At 41.8% G+C, this 18,790-nt stretch overlaps 1 protein-coding gene across 5 annotated transcripts in view; it reads right to left on the minus strand.

The window, feature by feature from the left end:
- LOC111267167 (uncharacterized) overlaps positions 1–18,643 on the minus strand; it is a 41,657-nt gene extending 23,014 nt beyond the window's left edge. The window contains exons 1-2 of one of the 5 annotated variants that reach the window (XM_086971219.1): positions 17,844–17,927; positions 8,063–8,129 (exon numbers count right to left, since the gene is read on the minus strand). Coding sequence is in view for 3 of the 5 variants with exons in the window: in XM_086971216.1 (XP_086827342.1) it covers positions 864–1,002 (139 nt within the window). In the remaining 2 variants the exon portion in view is untranslated. Of the gene's footprint in view, positions 1–863; positions 1,874–1,940; positions 2,280–8,062; positions 8,130–9,339; positions 9,576–17,843 lie in introns of those variants that run through there. The other 4 variants (XM_086971220.1, XM_086971216.1, XM_086971218.1 and 1 more) reach the window with 4 other exon arrangements.
- Positions 18,644–18,790: the final 147 nt, after the last annotated feature.

The raw sequence follows: 18,790 nt of genomic DNA on the forward strand, positions 1-18,790 counted from the left end.
CCGATCAGTCTTAGGAAGTCTATGGAGATTCAGTCAGCGTGAAGACATCGAACGAGAGCTTTTATGTCAATGATCAGTTTTCAATGCTTCAGCCACGATGAGTTTGCAGTTTTGTTCTAGAAAAAGTTACATTTTTTCTACCAAGATATAATAAGAGACCAAGGACAATGAATGATGAAAAATAAAGAATCTGCCCATCCAAACAGATACTGTTACGATAAACAATTTTATAATACGTAATAATATGGTAGGGCTTTTATCTACGGTACAACTTGCGCGTTGCTTTGTATATATCAATTGATCACAACGCCTAAATATACTCACGTTTAATTAAAGCCATTAGGTACACGTCAATCGAAACGATTTAGAAAACAACTTATTTGAAATATGCCACAATATGCAGGATTAAGTAGTTAAAGTCAGCTACTGCACGATTGGTCAATGTAACTGTTTGAAGTTGCATCGAATAATTTGAAACATTCGAAGTTGGGCAGATCATTCCGTACATTTGTCTGCCTTTGAGACAGCCCGTTACCCATTATAGATATCCTAGTTCGCTCTAGGTTCAAAAACTACGAATGCGTTATAGTCATACTGTATACGGACTGCGTAACTCCCTCTTTTCACCTGTGTGTACACGGCTACAAGGCTGTATGTTTCCGGTTTCGCTTTTGGTGCCCCTACGGGGCTCCCCCTTTAAGCATATAGAACACATTATGATGTTAACTCGCTAGTAGGCTACGCTTTGACCCGTTTGGCCTGATGTGCAAAACGTGTCCAATACGGAGCGCTGAGTATCTCTAGTTTCTGTACCCGCGTCTAGCACAGTAAGGCAGACCTAATCCTGCCAGATAGCAGCCTACCAAGGGCTCCGGCTTCGTGGTGGGATCCCGATTCTTCTCGCCAGCTTGCCGCCGCTACTGCCGGTTGTCGCTGCGTCAGACAGTAGATCAACGGGATAGCGCAAAAGCACAAAAAGGAGAGAACGGACAACGTGGACATGTGAGGTTGACTACCGCATCAAAGTCGTCTCAACTGGCGCTGCTACCGGTAGCCCTGAAAGGGATTAAGGCAACAAACTGAAGTGAATTTCGGACACGTTGGCCTTTGGTGAGAACGACGATCAGAGACAGGGAAATGAAAGCCTCCTTGTTGTGAGACTATAATTAACTAGTAACTAGCTGCTATTGAAACGTTGTCGTAGTGTGCACTACAGTTAAGGGTATAATACGGCAAAGTCAGGTCCAAAATTTTGTAAACTTCTCAATGGGTTAAATACCAATCACAGACTCAATCAGTAAGTATGCTGTGCTTGGGCAGTAGTTGGTCACTTGTTGAAAAAACCGAGTTCGACTTTTGCGGGTGACATCCTGATTTTTTTCCTGTTTCATTAAAGGAAATGTATGAAAATATACGCAGCAGGCACGAGTAGAGCCAATACCGAGACCGACGGCACAGAACGATGACAAAAAAGAAAAGAGAAATACGTCTCTACACCAGTTAACAGCTAAAGAGTCAAAAGGGGGTAACGACGAAGGACGAGTAACGAGAGAAGAAGGAAACAGAAAACGATGTTCAGACTGATGAAAAACGTCGTGTACAATCCGGACGCGAGCATATGCTCGTGCTAGCTTAAAGGAGGGGACTTTAGATTCAAAATAATTCTGCTATAGGACATTCACACACGTTGAATAAAAGGATAGGATAGACGAAATTATACAATGCTTTTTGTGTTGTTCAACACTTACGTTTTCGGGTCGTTGCCGCTTAATGGCCGGAAAATGATCGTAAAAGAATGGTATACAAACCTTGACACGTGCACACAACCTGGGGAACACCCACAATTACAGACAAGATAACAAAATCTCAAATGGTTCAACACACCTACTAGCATATCCCCTCTTTCCTAGCTTTTTTCCCGCTTTCCGCTTTTTTCTCACCTTTTTCGTTTTCTGGCTAGAAACAGACATCCGACGCACCTATCCAGTATATGGGCACGTTGTGAGCAATAACCCAAACCCCGTCCACGGGTCGTTTGTTCTGGTGTGACACGTCACTTGCATCCCACTCATAGATCGGCAACAGCAGCAGCTTAAATTTGCACGGCTCCCTCTGATGTGTTGAAACCGCAGAATTTCTGTCGAGGCAGTCTTTTGTTAAAGGGCAGGTAGAGATGGCGTAGTAGGGTGTAAAGGTAATGGGTAGATGCAAATAAGCTGCAAAAGAAATATTTGTGCGCTTCTACTATTCTCTTTTTGCTCTCTGTATTCAGAATCAGAAGACTTAAAGAGAAAACACGGACGAACTCCGAGCTTAACGCTGTCGTCGTCGTCGTCGTCGTCGTCGTCACCAATGCCAACGACTATCCGCGGCGACTGAGGCTTTTTCAGATGCGTAACACTGTTCCGGCAGCCTCAGTTGACGCCATACGCTCTTCGAAGTCAGTTCATCCAGAGACAGTGAATTCATAGAACAACGTCTTTTTCAAGTACCCATTTTACATTTCCCGAACACGAGCATACAAAAAGGGTTTGCACATTGGTTTGTATAATTTATAATGGCGAAGTTGTTGCCCACAAAAGGCTTATCATGAAGTGTGTATCTATCCGATGTGTATAACAGAAGGGACTTCTTCATGAAGGGTTCAGACAACTGCTAGACAGCTTGAGGATCGTAGATTTCACGCTGTAGAGCACAGCTAGACGGAAATTATTACTACGACATTGGCAATATATATGCTTTTTAGATTTTACAAAACACTAGCGTCTTAACGTAGCTGATGTTTTAACGATGTAAAATTGCATTTAATCAGTGATTTACTAATGGCTTTGCACTTCAAATGGAGCCAACTGATCGCAGTGATAATCTTTGATTTGGGGCCGGGCAACTACTTTTAAATAAGTAGTCTCTAATGAAAAAAAGTACTATGAAGCTGCAAGAGCCGTACCATCTTGCTACTCGATATAGAGCAGACAGGAAGCGATGTCCTCCAGAAATCGTTACTGGTCGTGGTATTACCTTATTGCCTAGCGGAATTACTGTCGCGTGTATTTTGTCCGTAGTTATTGCATCTACAACAATTGGTAACTTATGGACCGGACGGAACACCTCAACCGAAACACAGCTTACGAAATGATTCATAAGTTTAGAAAATTTTTATATCTACGACACTTGTAATAGCCCTGATCAACGCGGTGGCCGCATAAATAATGCAGCTTTTGTTTACCTTTAAGAACTCTATTCGAGTAGATATTTCGTAATGCTACTATACGTCCTTCCATTAATATCTACGATTATGGGCCGTAAAAACGATGTAAACATTACGACAAGGTTGTGTATGTATCGTCAAAGAACACCTGATTTTAGGTATATAGCAGACGTTGATTGACCTTGCGTTTGTTATATTCGACATACGACGAACGAAGAAGCCAATTTACTGCCGACCCTTGTGTATACTTGAGATACCGTTAGATTTGCTCTTTTAATAGGTTTGTTTGATAGCTACTCATATATATGTAGGGAGGATGATATGATAGATTTGAACAAGTTCGCTAGATAGATAGATACATAGCCTCGCTGATTTAGGATGCAATCCGCTAGCCATTGTGGCGTGCGCACTTCACAAACCCGCACACTCTATATGAGTGATGACCCGTATTATAGTAAACACTTCAGTAATTTTACTGATTAGAAAGAAATTAAAAATTAGATTTTTCCATAAAAAAACGCGTCGAGATCCTTCCTTGGTGACAATGATGTAAGTACGTGCCCACGTCAGCTCATATCAGATTCGTAGAAATACCGGAGCCTACTCACAGGCTTTGTGAGAATTGACAAAACCCAATATACTTCGCTGATAGGGTACATCACACGGACCAAAATAAACTGTTTTTGTTTGAATTCTCTATGTACCTGCATAGGTACAAGAATTATAATCTGTCCGCATCTACGACACTCCACCTACCAAGGTCAATAAGCCGAGACAAGGGATAACATCTGTTGTGACGCGCGTCCTTATGTCGTTGACTTCAAAGATCGCCTAGCGCTGTAGGCACACAAGCGCATAGGGATAATAGATTCCAATCGCTTCTATAGACGTCCTGCCATCATACGACAACGATACTACCAGTAATAACGTGATCGATCGATCGATATACGAGTTATGCATAGCTTTTGTGTTCCCGTAGCGTTGTTAATTATAGAACGGAATGCTATGGTTAGTATTGATTTCTGGTCACAATTCTCTTCCACCTACTCGAAAGTCTCGAATAGCTAAAAAGTGGCTTAAACAAGCTGAGACTGCCAACATGACTGGTAACCCTTTAGTTTTGCATAACGCTACAAATCTTTGTATGAATAATCATCATAGCATTGAACAATATAGAGGCCCCGCATTTTTTTCCAGGGTAGCTAAGTAGGTAGGTAGGTAGGTTTTTGTAAACAAGTCCACTATCCTCTGATTTCAGAACTGCGATAAAAGATCTGCTTAAGTATTTAAGACAAAGCATAACCATTCAGGGAAAAGTTCAACTTCGAGAATCAGCACCGCCTATGACGACCTGAACAGTGCAATAAAAATACAGTCCATAAAGTTGTTTTAGTATGATACAGACTAGCGAGGTTTGAACATGCGTGTGTACTGCTAGACTTATTTTTAGCTCAAGGATGAAGGTAGCCTTCGTTGAAGGCTTGTACTTATTCTCAAACCGTTGTCGCAACATCGCTACGTAGCTCATAGTCGACATGCTGCATAGTGGAAATATCGCTGCTATTCGGAGATGTATGTGCGTATATATACTATGCCATGAGAACGTCCACCACCACGCAGTGGTTTACCCTTTGGGATCGATGCAGAAAAGGCACTAGAGTGTGCGAATGGCGTCTCAACCCTTCAGTGGTCGCTTTCTTTCTCGATTACGTGTTATTCCTCTAAGAGATTAAGTTTTCAACTATAAGGCTATAGGCAAAAACAGAAAAATATTTAGGTAGAGCACTGTTCTAGTTTATATAGCCGAACCTGCGAATGCGAACTCTGTTTGCATATGAGTTCCTTGAATCGAGTCGGAGAGAAAATTCTATATTTTATGCGAGCGTAAATCAAACGACCGCAGTTGGCGTCGAATCCCATGAAAATCTAAATTTAACCTATGCTGTAACCGTAACGCCGGATCAGGTAAGTCATATCTTCCATAAGGTAGCAAATCGACAATCCCTTATCGGACAAAATAGCGGTAACATTTATAGGGGAAAGAGAGCGCTCTTCCCTGCAGGGCGTAACACTTGCTCCCTAACAAACGGCCAGCTGGCAACGTAAACCTTCTAATTAAAACGTGAGATTTTACTAGGAAACTAGCATTATGATTAGACAAACAAAGACTTGTATGTATCCACGGTGCGTTGGTAAATGATTTGGAAAGAGTTTTCCACACGGAACGTTCATTGTTGCTTCTACCTGTGAAACATCCCGCTTGTGGCTATAGCATACTTCAACATTTCGGTCCAAAAATCAATAGATCAGTAGCTTGAGATCTAGCTTATGGCCTTGAAGATTTTTTTCCTCCAGAATACAAGTCCATTGACTTGAAATATCTTTACTGTAACCCATTGTAAACGGCCCTCGATCGTAATAGTTGCTATTGAAAGATCAATAAGCATAGTCGACGTTTAGTATTCTATTGCATATATATAGTATTTAGATTTGAATATACACGGGCATAAGCCTACATCTTTTCAATGTGTCTCAGCAAAACTTTGTGGGCTTAATGGCTTTTCAAACTTGGATAAACTTATGCTTAATGGCGTACTTTCTGTCTAGGTACAGAAAACAGTTACAGGCAGTCCGGCAGCCGGCAATCGTCACTTCGAGAAATGTTCTTAGCAAAACTATGCAGCCTAAAAGGATGTAGCTGAACAAAAAATTGAAAAGTCTCATATCTGGGCGTAGTTTTTCATCAAACACGTACTTCATATAAGATTGACCTGTGTAAGCGCATGGCATTGACTAACTAGCTTGTCCTCGGTGCCCTCAATCACAAGTTCGTTTTCTCCCTTGTAGCATGATGATTTAGATCCATTTATATTAGTCGCTAGGAAGATAGCATCCGTCGGAACAGCACTTTTTGGCGCTTCATTACGTCTCTTCTGGCCAAACGGAAGACTTACAAATTCGTCTGCTCCTCCACTATTATTGAAATCGCCAAAGATAAAACCTAACTTAACTCAAATAGAAGAGAAAAAAACACATTGGCGCACAGTTATATAGCTTACATGTTTAGCCATCATGGGAATCGGCATAGCAAGAAGGAAACTAAGCACAGCGACTCGTCTAGCAAACGACAGTTGACTGTTCACTCCGCTTGATATCTGCGATACATACACACCGGCCTTCCAGATGGTTGTGTTCGTTGAAACATCAAAAATGCATGTCTTAAATTGAGACATCGTCTGATCCATACTGCGTTTTCAAGAAAGCACGAATGCTTGCCTGCTTTTGCTTACTTGCTTATGCTCTGTTCTAGCTGTTATTTACTATCGCCGTACATCAGTTGTACCCGATGAACGTGTTAGCAAAAACGTTTTCAAACTCGATCCATCTGCTATTTATGTTTATTAGGTGAATCGTTCGTCTGAAGCTGTTCTCAAACTCGTTCAAAAAACAGTAGTCCACTGTCGATGCCAACTCTGTGAAGATGTACCGAGTGGGCGCCATATTTGAATGTCACGTCACTCAATTGAGGTTCGCTTAATTTAACGGCAGTATTTCGAAAATCTGGATAGTAAAGCAGGCTTTTCTGCACGTCGCATCCCATTGTTGCTATTATCTCGAAAGGTTCATGAGGCCCTTGAGGATAGGCTTTGCTGACCCCCCACCCCATTCCCCGTCTTTCTCTTCCTCTCTGCCTCTCTCTCTCTCACTCTCACATATAAGTCTATTTATTTTAAAGGATTCGTTTGCTACCAAAGGAAAGGCTATACTAGGCTGTTCTTCTTGGTTTCAGATTGCTGACCGAACTGCGCACGTAAAAAGAACTATTAGCTCTCTATATTCGTCTGTTTACATCGTGAGATGCCGAACCGGCGATCTACATCATCTACAACACCAAAAGCTAAATGACAAAATAAAATCACTATATTAGCCTAAAGGAATCAGTCTTTGACAATACGTAACCACGTGTAATGCAAATCGATCACACAAAGTATAAAACGTATGTATATAGGTATACAGCTCATTTCCGTTTGCATAGATGTCTCGGGTAATATCACCAAGACATTAAGCAACACGAATCATTACATACGCATATCACTATTTTTTCCACTAAAAGTCACAAATTAGGTGAACCTCGCCCGTCGGAGCCTTTTAATTCGACCCCCTTTCTTCCTCACTCTCTCTCCCTCTCTGTGCTTCTTTGTATCCTTCGTTCTTCTACGATGCCAATCGATGACGCTAAGGGGCGTAAGATACTTTTTATTATAGGACCAGAATCTGTAAGTACTGCATGTTTCACGAGCAGATATAGACAAAGAAGTGTGAGGTGATCTACGACACCCTTGTCGTGCTTCTGTTTCGAGCCTTCGCGGCCATCAGAATTAACGTTTCCTTTTATATCCATTAAACTGCCAGCGTCTCTGTGTGTTTTCGCAATAAAGTGATAAGATCGCCGTTACCTACTCATCGATGCTCTACTCCTCGCAGCTTCTCTCAGGCTATGCGTAGGCCTATTTGTTTATTTAGTCGGTACCTGTTTACGAAGCATAATACTCTCCTGGGATCGTTTGAGCGGCAGCATCTTTTCTGACTTTTCAAGCCGCGATGCTGCCATGCACAGGTATAAAAGAAAGGCATGAAAAGTGACACGGATCTGTTATTAGTTTTTATTTTGATTGACGCAGCACTGCAACTCTGATAACCGGAAAAAGTTTTGGCCCATAGCAAATTAGCTAATGGTTTATACTAGTGAGTGGATAGTCATGTTGATGCAGTACCTACGCCAACAACATGATATAACTAAGTAAATTATAGTATTGATTTTAGTGAAAGGATGCTAAAAATTGAAAAGCTCACCTGTGCTCTGTGTCTCATACTAGCGAATGAAGCGTTTTGCATGAATCATATGGCGATCGCGTTGTGACTGAAAAGAGCATTCAGCTTAACAAAAAACATCTCAACAGCAGCTTATCATCGTTTTTTCAATGCGAATAGTAACATATTTTATTCCGTTATTGAGTTTGACTCAGCAAGTTCTGCTAGAAATCACTGGGTCTTATATCGTATTATAGAAAATCTCGACACTTTTTAATGGATCATTATTATTAGTGCTAGTGCCGTAGTGAGATGTTTGCCCACTGTGCTTGAAGACGCGCGGCAATTTAAGTTTCGCTCTAAGGGCAGACACGCTATTTCGTTGGACGCCTATAGTGAACTGCTAAAGGCTTGAGTATTGCACACCAAACTCCGAACATTTTTATATCGTCTCGTAAAAAGAGTCTTGGGTCCTTTATAGGCTAATGATTTATACTATAATTATATATCGCTGCTGGAAAAGCTGTTCTATGGACTAATAGGTGATATATCCCAATGTACAACGATACAAAATGATGAAGTGCCAGGTATTAATGTACGTATATTAATGCCCACGAATCCGACAATGCTACCTGCAGACTTGGCATTACTTAGAAGTTCCTATAAAAATCTATCACTAAAAAAAGCTCCTATCTACTTTACTTCCGCGACTTGTGGGGCAAGCGATGTCCCAATTCCATATCTAGGTAGAAACCCAAAGCTTCCAGCCATAATAGCCTTTATGTGGATCTTCAAGTATCACTGCTTGATGTTGAAAGCTGGAATACCCGTACATGGCACATTGGATGAATTATACGTAATTACGATAGGCCGAAACTAATCATCGGAGAAATTTTCATATACAAACAAGTGTAATTAGCCGCAATCTTATCGTTTGGAACATTCTGAAAAAAAAACTCAGGTGATTTAAATGAAAAGATCATTTGCCTAGCTATTCTTGAGAAGAAAGAATAATTCCTCTGTATAAGCCTAAAACATTCCAGATGTCTATAGTATGTCTATAGTAGAAATAGATAGTCTTCGTTAGACTATCTATTTCTGCCCCTAGATCCTAATCGTTTTATTATCATGTAATTATTATATGCTCCATTAAAAGGCGTGTTACCATTCAACAAATAGTGAACTGATATGAGCTCAGTATACCAGGGAAAAACATCATTTGCGATGCCCACATTTGCGAGTTCATGCGGATTCGTAAAGCTTTATAGATTTTTTGCTCTCACATTAAGATCATTGTACAAAAGTCAGATTTTTCTTACCAACTTGTTTGAAAACTGGCAGCTCAACGGGTTTCTGGTACTCCTCCAGGTTTGGCAGTACAATTGAACCGTGCGCCACATTACTTTATTAAATAACGCTTCGAACAACAGCTTTTGAAGATACGCCCTGAGGCGTATCTTTTGCACCTCAAGAGCTTTCTCTCAGCATTGTATCAAAATACAACCATCAGTTCAACACGAAACAACGTTGTTCTTCAACCATGCATGCAGAAAGGCAGATTATTACTATGTTGCCCCTTGTGCACCCATGCAAATGCTGTCGATCTCAGGGTAAATGACGACGTATTCAAAAACAGTAATAACGCCCGCACTACGTTGAAGCTCCCATGAACAAACGAAACAGACCACTCTACAAACCTAAGCACCTCTTAGCATAACCTTATACCAGCATTTATATTTAGATATTTTATTTTCCCTCAAGATCGCGGCACCTTATCAATATCTTGGCATCTGTTAAAAATAGCAGTGGCCTTCTTTCGACAGTAGGTGTCATCGACATAACAGAGGCACGTACGCATTAGACACTGATGATCACACTTCTTTCCGTTCTTACTATGTTGCCACTTTCAAAGTAGCTACAGAGGCATCTATACTTTGGCTGAACACATGTCATCTTTGAATTCATTTGTCATAAAAAGAAAGGAGCGTAGAAATTATAGTCGTTAACTTCAGGTTAGACTAGAGTATATTCTAGAGAAAAAAAGAGATTTCAGTTGACGCCTTCCTTAATTTCCACACTTTAGCCGTTTACTGCGCTCTCACAGCGTGAAAAAGAGGGGGGGGGAGGGGAGGGGCAGGCGTCAGTTCATTTGCAAACTCCCTGCACACCCGACTGTAAAGCAAACAAGAACTAGATCTGAAGATTCGAAAAGCAGCGCAGAAGAAAGGGACAGGCTACAGGAGCAGGGCTGTGGGTAAATTTTATTTTTCAGCCAATGGCTCTTTCTTCCGCCTACCCCTTTTCTCAGTCCTATCTGCCACCACGTACGATCAGTAATGCTAGCCACAGAGTCGCGGGTACGTAGATCTGCAGGGTTACGGAAGAGGCTTGACATTTGACGGCTGCGAGATCCTTTGGGTCTATTTAAGGTGTGTGCAGGACATTCGTCATACGACTGCGATTATCGCCTCTATTTTTCTCAGTATGATGGTTTGGATATGGCAGCGATTGTGCTGCTGTTGCGAGCTCGACTATTCTGGTTATCGTCGCTGTAGGCTCCAGAAGCTGCCTTTTCTTCTGTCCTCGTTGCTGATGTTGACTTTGGTGGCAAATTTTTCCCATTATACATCGATGCATACGCTCGACCTTATAACCTAGCAACCCTCATATATGTCCTCCGGAATTTGCTGCACTTTGCCTTTTATAGAAGACATTATTTGCTCCCTCGCAGGACCTATAATAATCTGATGTTTCAGGTTATGGTAAATGTCAAAATGTACTTCATTTTTGAGAGCATGTAAGGAGATGCTAGAATGTAGGCATCTGCAGTGACGAAGCAATCCACAGGTCGATACCCTAATCCAATCGATTTGTCATGTTTTCAGTTTGCCCCACTTTATCCACAGTAAATGCTTCAAATCCTGTTAAAATAATACTATATATAAAAACTAAATGTCTGTTAAACAACTGTTAAAATCATTACCTAAAGCGTATGCACTCATTCATCACTGCTAATGGTATTGGTATCATTGCCATCGATCCAGACAACTGATGTTTTCCGCTGGCCCGAGATTCTTAATAAAAAGGTATACCAAACATGTTTCCTGTAAAGCGTCAACCTTCCAGCTTATACCTAAACCAACTCAGTATCAATGATTTTGCAGTGATTTTTAGTAGAAGACGCCATCAATCTCTGTTGATGTAATGCCGTTGAAGTGCATCGAAATGGTTGAGATTCTAACGACCCGCTTCAACGCTCAAATGTTTTAGTCCACCAAAACTATGTCTAGGCTTGTGTGCGTCTAACCTGTACAATATACCTGCTGCCGATGCTGTTTCAGGAGGGCTGTTCTGTAAATATGAAGCGGAACGAAGTGTGATAACTACTCATGGCCGAGTGAAAGTGGCTGAGCCGATTCGTTTGACCCCTTCTGGCTTGTCACCCCGTCCATCTACCCAATGCTTAGATAGGATAGGTCGCGTGATAGGCTGCGTTAGTTCCAATATCTAGAAGCTAACTATATAGCGTTCAATCTCTCGAGCTTTCAAGGCACGCCAGTATACATATGGCACATACGTAGAACACGCATAGAGCTTGTGTTAGACCTGCAGACATACTGATGCATAACAAACCATTGACCAGAAATCGTGAAGACCGTGGTCCGATATAGATCGTACAACGTACTTGTAAGCTGAAAGCATTCTGGTTTTCCTATTTCGTACGCATTTGTGCATGATACATTGGGCATATCGATAAACTAAAACCCTATAATACAAACCACCATAAAGAGTTATGCATTAACTAAGGTGAATTCGTTTTCCAGAGATGCTACGATCTTCCCAGGCACAATTCCTACATACGGTACCAACCAATCTGCAGAGAACCTCTTCCGCTCCTTGGAAGTTGTTCCATTTATCTTACGGAGTGTATATCACTAATAACACAAAGTGCAACTTCTAAATAAATCATATCTGTATACGTGAGCAGGTATCGATCAGAAGTGGTAAAAAGAGCTGGTGGATCTCGCATTCGCGACATAAGTAGTAAATGCGGTCAGCGTAGTATTCACAGAATAAAGCAAGTCTTCGATGCTGTCTACGGAATTATAACAGTAATAATAATAGTAGTTATTTATCAATGAACAGTAACAGAGCTATCTCATCCACGGTTCTTTCGAGGCATTATTCAGGTTCACTAACCACTTTTCGCATACTTTTTCCTAAAACGACAATGGCAATGACAAATCATGTCCTACCACTCCTTGTCCTATATACCATTATAGTCGTATTAAATGCTGTTTATACATAAGTGACGATCCTTATCGTTAATGAGTCTGAGTTTAAACTTCAGTTGGATTAAGCTGACAACTTTACTAGGTAACCGTTTTCTTCGTCAGATAGAGATACAGAGACTAATCGCTTCGGATGCACCGCTGCTGAATGCCCTCGTGACCGTGCGAGTTTGAATATCGGTTCCTTGCGTAGCTGCCATCTCACATGAAACAAATGGCCGTACACAGAAGATGACTCACAAAGCAGCTTCTGCTCAGCCCAGTCTGGTCCAACACTATCAACACTTAAGCAAAACTGGGAGAGGTGTCTAGGATATAACGATTTCAGGGGAAGTGACATCCTGGGAGTTTGGTTGTGGGGATGCTGGCAAGTTCCTGGAAGCTTGTCACACAAAGATTACAAATTTTCACCATATTTGTTGTTCATTTCGTCCTAGGATCTGTCGTTGGGAAGCATTGTGTTGCTTTGCCTGGCCTTCGTCCTCTGCCGGTAACGAATTCTTGGTAAGAATCAAGGTGCGCAAGTGGAACCGAGATGAGCGGAATATGGTAGTAGGTCTAAGGCCGGCGACTACAGCAGCGCAGCCAGAAGGGAAGCGTGTACTTTCCGTTTCAGAACTCCGAGACATTTCCGTCTATGTAGGCTCCAAGTAAGCCTAGCTAGAGGGCCGCAAGAAATCATGCATTGTGGATCCACTGAAGACCAGGCAAAATTCAAGAACGAAACATGATATAACATAAAATAGTAGAAAGTGTGTAACTGGTCAGCGACAACCCCAGATAAACTGATGTGAGGGGTCGTCATACTGGTGTAGCAACATTGCAGTAACCCGACACAAAAGGATACTGCAATATTACTTATTTAGGTGCATGGTTCTCAGTGTAGATCATTGTTATTGAAGCCGTTGATAATGTTTTATCTCTCACCATTGTTACCTCGATCTGTTCTATAAGAGGCACATGTTGAACACCTCTTGTCCAGTTATCGTAGACGGTGTCGGCTGAAGTGCGTAGGTACACCTTTCAGAAGACAAGGTCTATAACTTTCAAGAATCCAGATCATGCTCACGACTATACATACCTAGTTTCCAGGAAACACATTTTATTGGCTTCTGACTCTGCGCCGAAAGCCAATGAATTAATCCCGCACAACCCGCGCAATTGTTATGCCCTGTAGAAAATTTAGAATTTGGCAAAAAACCGCTTTTATTTTCATATGGTCACTTTTTGTGTCCAATGAGCCACATAAGAGTGCGCAGCAACAAAATTAAGAGGAAAGATCTCGTTTAGCGAAGACCGCTTATCAACCGTCCATATTTTGCTCCAGTTAACACGATCCTGCTGGGTACAATAATCGATCCGGCCAGAAACGCTCGTTCTATATGGCCTATCACTTTTTCAGTCTGTACATTACAAGATTCATACCAGTACCTGCTTATGGTTGTCCCTTGGGGGCAACCATACGAGCATACCAAGACTTTCGGCTTGCACGTCAATATTTTGTAATACTCTGTGCTTTTAATGATTCTTGTATATTTTTCACGCATTCATTTCTGCGATGCCGTACTCTATTCGGTTGTTTTTGTGGCAAATCCGGTCAAAAACCGGTCATACCCATATGGAAAGTATATACAATACTCCTTCCCGCAGTAAATATTGTGGATGCCTGCAATACCGATCAACGTTCGTTGAAACTTCATTCGGATTTGCATCTCGAAAACTCATCAGAAGGTGGATATAAATCACAAAATTATTATCCAAGCTTCTGCGACACAGCATTGCCAGTTGGTATACCCCCTCCCCCTCTTGAGAGATACTTTCGCAGAAGCTGCGAAAGTAGTGTTTTCGAAATAGTGCTCCCCCTGTGTTTCCTCTTGCAATGATGTTGCGATACGACACACGACCACTATACATAATAACATTGAAGATCATATAGCTACGAAGAAGGTGAAAATTTTTGCTCTCATCAGTGAACTGCCCTTCTAATGAATTTTTTTCCTTTAGACCTATTTTCCTAGCTTTACAACAACAGTAGGAATGTTATTGCAAATTTCAACGTTTCTGCCTGTCTTTTCCGTCGCGATGCGAAACGCTAATAGGACGTTGAGCGAGCCCTTCTACTGTAGAACAGTCGGCAGGCAGCAAAGCACCAACATATAATCACAAACCCATACATGGGCTAAAGTTTCTCCATAGAAGACCTGCTGACAACTCAAGTAAATACACTTTTCATCAACATAACTAGGAAACATCTGTCAAAAAGAAAATTCTTTCACCGTTCCACGACTTCACAGACAGACACGGCGTCGTGTTCCTACTAGTGTACACGTGGACCATCGCGCTGCTCATCCAATCGTATATCGTTTCCGTTGTATGAAAAGTATGAGCGTTACAATGTTTCGCTAGCCGGAAGTAGCTAAGAGCCCTTGCGGGAGGCATCTAGATGATTAACCGACTGAAAGCTGTTTAGTTACCTGCTGGGCGCGTATTCGACTTGTGGGATAGGTAGGTTGCCTCAAGGTGATGGGTGTAAGCCTTCACCTGCAGCCATTTTTAAACCGTGTCATCCAGCGCTTATGAATTGTACATACAAGATAGTTATACCATGATTGCATCGAAGCGAATGACAACACAAGTTTCACAGCATTTGCAAACATTTGTCTGTGAGCAAGTCGTTAGCTGAAGATTATCACAAATGCCATAAAGCAACATCGATCTGCAATGTTTTTGCTTTTCGCTTGATTCATGCGGAAATGACAACAGCAGACGTTAATATAGTGGGGTTTATATAGTGTCTAGATATAAGCACACGAAAAAATGAGACAATGATACAAAGTATATTCGAAAATATAGGGGCGACCACGGACAACAGCGCAGAAATCGATTGTTTATGCAATAGTGCAACTTTTTTGGACTTTTTAGGGTTATGGGAAAATAAGGCCTGTTATCGGGGAAGCATACTGTAGTATGCCAACATGTTGGAAATTGACGAATGGTTTGCCTTTTTGCGAACTATATTTATACCGAAAGCGCGTATCAATATAAAAGATTTCGAGTCAGGAACCGAACGCGCTGACGGCTTAGTCAAAAATGGAGTTTCAAAGATACTAGCACGAAGACTGGCATGCAATGGCATAGTGACGATCAATTGAATCGAAGGACATATTAGGCACATACAAACCGAAAAAGAAAACGATCCAGACCAGCCCTTATGGGGATAGATGCTCGCAAATAAGGCATCACTCACATGACTTCTATTAAACGTAGGGTTGAAGGGGACTTACGGACTGCACATGCACACAGTTCACATAAGAGTTAGAACAAGCATCCCGAATGATACATACAAATCGTTGCTGTACATCTACACGATTGTTAAGCAAAACGTATGATTCACAAAAATCAGGTGTACGGATGGTGTGGATGACGTGGCAAATGAATCAGACGAAGCAGATTCTAGTGGTAATGTATGAAATTCCATGTCGAGTTAATAGCTCGATGCAGCCTTGTTTCTTAACAGGGTCCAAGACAAGTAGAAACGGCATTGCAACGCTCATTAACGGAGGTACCATGTGGATAGACTGACGAATTTGGGAGGGTAACGTGGCCATCATCATGATACCACTAGCTCATAATTATAAAGATGAAGGTGAGCTACAGCTTGTGAGTGTAGGCTGCTGCTGAGTGGAAATGACTAGTTCAAAAAAAAAGACGATTCCTTTAGTTTAGCAGGAAGCATGGACGGATGTGCAACAAGACAAGAGTCCAAATGGATCCAACGTCCGCCATCTATTGACGACCCAAACAGGAAGCTTTCTGACTGATCTTTTCTGTTCCCGTACGCTCCTCCTAGCGGTGAGGAATGGCGTAGTGTTTCCTTCGTTATCGAAGCCGAAGTAAGAGAATCCAATAGAACAATTACAGTGCAATGGCATATTGCGCAGGCGAACTGAGACGTATATACAGAGCCCTTTTTCTATAAGTCTACACATCTAGATGCGATTTACTTTGATCGCTCTTCAAGAAAATGTCGAGTGATATCCATAAGCTGTCGTAATCAGGTAGAAGGGTTCAGCCGTACAAGTTCCCTTATAGCTAGGGGCTTTGTAGATAAAACTCCAGTAGGCACGACCTTTCTAATCAAATACCTGCCTTTGCTGCAACTGCCGAAATTGTTGTTGTCGATTAAAGTCGTAGATCTCTAAATAAATCTATCAAAAAAGTTTTTATCCAGAATCTTATATTGATGTTAACTTATTGAATTCTACTATATTACTTTGTTTTTTTGTAATTCTAGTACGTGCGTCAGGAAGAGCCATGTGTAGAAGGGCAATAACCCTGGGCCCAAAAGCACACATGGTAAAAGATCCATTTTTGCCCCGCATATTCAGTAGCCTCGGGCTGTAGTTTTCCGGCAAGTCGCAGTTAGAAGCATACGCGGCACATAGATAGCTTGTTCTCTGGGCAATGTACGTGAATATCCAGTACAGAGATCACACGGGTTATGCTTACGCCATAGATAAACCAATACGAAAACTTTGGAAATCTATAGAGCAAGTGATAAAATCAGTTTTTGTGTTGATGAAACCTATTCGTCACAAACTGTAATAACCATGTCAGTCGTTTTAGATAAACATCATCTAGAACGTAATATAGAAATCTACAATGTCGGACATTTTCCAGTTGAAGTTCTGTAACCTAAACAGTTTTACATGAGATGTTATTAGCGCTTGCTTTTTTTTTTATATATACAAGGAAAAGTGATTTTAGAGACCAATCAGGAACATTGGCATTACACGGATTCAGGTCAGTTAAAAGGTTAAACCTATATAAAGGATCTACGACTCCAGGTGCTCTTAACAAGCAGGCAGCTTTTGCTCGCAAAATAAAACCTTTCTTCGCACTCACTACGAGCGTAATTCTGGGGTAAAATTTATCCATCATAGACATAAGTCACCATTCGGTTGAAGCTTCGATATCAGCGCTTTTAGGTTCTGCACAAACATACTTTCGGTGATTCAGACATAATGAAAACGTTCAGGGCCCTTTCGTCAGGTTCCCGTTTCCTCTCTTCGGTTCCAGTTCTGACATGATAAATTGTTCTTAAAGCAATCGCCATTATTCTCATAAGACAAACAGATAGATAAGAAATGTATAGATAAGATTTACAAGTACAGTTAACTAAAATAGAGATTTATGAGACGATGAAATTAACATGCCAGTCTCGGACCCATCTAGTGTCAATCGCAGTCAACGTTCCTATTGTACCTTTTTTTTTGCAGGCATTCCCAGACACAGCAATATAACGTCTGGCTTATATTTGACCTTATATTTCTGAAACTGAATTTGTTGTCGGATGTTACCTTTTTGAAGGAACATTATTATTGAGATGTGTCAACCCAAAAGCAGATATACAAATGTAATGATTTTGCTCCAATCCGTATTTAAACACGTGACCCTCGCTGTTTGCATTGGGCTTTCCGCTGTTTGTTTTTTTCCCAGTCTAATCTAATATATTGTTACACAGCTTATACCTGTCTTGCTGAGGCGACGGTAATAGTACGCCTGCAGGGAGGTGGCCGCCAAGCTGATACAGTGGTTAACGGTGATCATTTTCCATGTGGGTCAGAAACCGATTCCGTCGATGACACTCTACCGAAACACCGGAAAGACAACTCGCGCAGTACAACGATTCCCTTACAGACCCAACTCAGTGAACAGTGACCTTTTTTTCGAAGCAGCCACGTAACTTTCTCGTAGTCAGCACTCGTTGTTGTATTCGTTAGGCCACGATGATCGCTCTCCTCGCGAAATTCACAGAGACAAATATTTATATGCGCATAAAAGAGCTCGAGTACCGAGGTAAGGTGAACCGAAAAAGACTAGATTTGCCAAGCCCGCGTCGCGGGCTTACGCACCCACTCACTTCCTTCGTCCGTTACAGAGGCGGGACTATTCAAACCGAACTTCACCTGATTTCTTTCGAACAATTATAGCCAGTAATGACAATGGCGTTCGTTCGATTCTCTATGTACTGACTTTGCCGTCGAGTCAGCAATCCTTGAGCGCCGGTGCGCCCGTTTCTTTGGCTATTAGTAGTGATAGATGACGGTCACTTTTGCGAAGGCGTGGCACACTCGTTCTCAATCAGAAGCACAGAACGGTCGGCTGGGAGTGTAGCCTGGCAATAATACCCACTGGACGAACACGCTCACACAGAAAAAGTGACCCACCCTTATCCGAGCTGTCAGTCGTGTGCTGGTGCAGACGGGGACCAAAACGGCGCTGCTATTCGAGCGCAGTCAGTCTGCCAGTGCGGTGTTAGTAGTCGGCTTGTTGATGTCCGCGCGTACTCCGCGACCGCGCCGTGGCGACCAGGATTGCGCATGCGTGATCCGTGATCGATCTGAATTCAGTAGAGAGGACAACGAAGCAGAGGGTAGTGGAACCACCACGACGTCGACGACGACGACGACGAAAT

This window comes from Varroa jacobsoni, unplaced genomic scaffold (genome assembly GCF_002532875.2).
Source record: "Varroa jacobsoni isolate VJ856 unplaced genomic scaffold, vjacob_1.0 scaffold_1154, whole genome shotgun sequence".
In the NCBI taxonomy this organism is placed as follows: domain Eukaryota; kingdom Metazoa; phylum Arthropoda; class Arachnida; order Mesostigmata; family Varroidae; genus Varroa; species Varroa jacobsoni.